The 1684-nt window shown below is 45.9% G+C and overlaps 1 protein-coding gene across 1 annotated transcript in view; it reads right to left on the bottom strand.

The window, feature by feature from the left end:
* ATP2A1 (ATPase sarcoplasmic/endoplasmic reticulum Ca2+ transporting 1) overlaps positions 1-1221 on the bottom strand; it is a 41305-nt gene extending 40084 nt beyond the window's left edge. Inside the window, exon 1 of the mRNA XM_015810293.1 lies at positions 857-1221. Coding sequence (XP_015665779.1) covers positions 857-974 — 118 coding nt within the window. The 5' untranslated portion in view covers positions 975-1221. The remainder of the gene's footprint in view (positions 1-856) is intronic.
* Between the last annotated feature and the right edge of the window lie 463 nt (positions 1222-1684).

Here is a 1684-nt window from a genome sequence, read left to right as displayed (position 1 = left end):
ATTTAGAGCAGTTACAAACTCATGTATGTACCACAAAATAGCACAATCACACATTTCCAATCCCTTCTGATCGAATTCTTGTTATAATCCTACTGAGGAGCCCAGAACTTTTGACCTTTTCCCATATATTTGAGGGACACTATAAAATCAGGAAATCAGACTGTCCTCTCAATCATCTGCAACTTTGGCAGCATGATATGCCCGTCCCTAACAAAAGAAGCCTCTCCAGATCCACCTACTCACACGGCATCACAACCAACAAACAATTAACATTTTGTTCCTCAAAGACATCTCTTCTCAAATCTACTCAGCATCTAACTAGCTCACTTCACCGGCTGTGTAATATCAGTACTCTCTTTTGTTTCGACTTCCCGGCTGCTCCTACAAGTTGCCCATCAGCAATTTTGATATCTCGTTCATACCAAAGGGAATTTACTGAGTTATTCTTAGCAAAGCAGCAGCAGCTGCCCTGTCCCCAGCATGGCTACCTCCCCCCCCCCAACTTTGCAATCTTGTGCTTTGCTTTTACCTTCATTCTTATTCCCCTTCCATGGCCAAATTTTAGACTCTGCTAGACCATCTCTATCACCTCCTTTCTGCTTTCCAATAATTATGTAACCATTTTTCTTCGGTAATAGTTGTTTCCTCCTATTGCTTCTATCCTTCCTTACATTTTAGAATCCATGTCCATCACTGTGCATCTCTGGTTTGATAACCTTTGTTTTCTTTTCTTCTCATATCTATGTTGCTCTGCATATCTTTTCAGCTCTCTGGCTCTCCATTTCCCCTGCCTTCTTGCATCCTGGCACCTGGCCAAGTGGGTACCAAAAGGGCTGTAATTTTAGAAAGCACTCACCATTGGGTCCATATTTTTCCAGATTCTTCTTCACCTGCTCAGGAGAGAGGCCTGTATGCTCACTTACTCCAAAGTAAGCAAGGCACTCTTCCGATGTTTTGGCATGGGCGTTTTCCATTTTTGCCCTACCGCACCTGTCCCCTTGTCGTGTTTAAAGCTGCTTCCCACTTCTTCCGGCTTGGCCTGCTTCTGCTGTTCCCCTGCTGTATGTTCAGTGGAGTGTCACTCGTGCCCCCTGTTGAGTTCCTCCTCTTTCTCAGCAGACCATGGCCCTTGGAGCACAGTATCCAACGATGGAGGGAAAGCCCGATGACCCGTCCTTGCACAGAAGCCTTCACCAAACTCTGAGGCTGGCACACGTCCTTATGAGGCAGCCAGAGGACCAGATCCTTGGACATTTTCCGTGGGCCCCCATTGGGTGACCAGTGCTGACATCACTTCATCCACCAACTCACATATGGCCTTCTGCGGAGAGAAGGTATTTTTGCTGACTTGAAGGGAGAAGCCAGGAGGATGGTTGGCTTGGGATGGGGGGAGGAGGAGAGAGGAGGCCGAGTGTCCACAGACCCATGTGTCACTCAAATGCTTGCCTGTTCCTTTCAAGAGATCTCACCCTAGCCTCCCCCTCCTGCCTCCTACAGATTTAGGGTTTATTTCTGTCACTTGTCGTCTGTAATGAAGATACACAGAGAAGTGGGCTGCCCTCGTTCCCATATATGCAACTAAATCAATCTGTTTGCCATGTCTGTCTCATTTGCATAGGCTTTAAATATTATTTAATAATCCACACATGTGCGTTTACATATGTATCATAGGCATAGATTTTTA

The sequence above is a fragment of the Protobothrops mucrosquamatus genome, unplaced genomic scaffold (genome assembly GCF_001527695.2).
Source record: "Protobothrops mucrosquamatus isolate PMUCROS unplaced genomic scaffold, P.Mucros_1.0 scaffold8, whole genome shotgun sequence".
Classification (NCBI taxonomy): domain Eukaryota; kingdom Metazoa; phylum Chordata; class Lepidosauria; order Squamata; family Viperidae; genus Protobothrops; species Protobothrops mucrosquamatus.
Note: the sequence above shows the minus strand (reverse complement) of the source record. Positions and strands in the feature narration are given on the sequence as shown.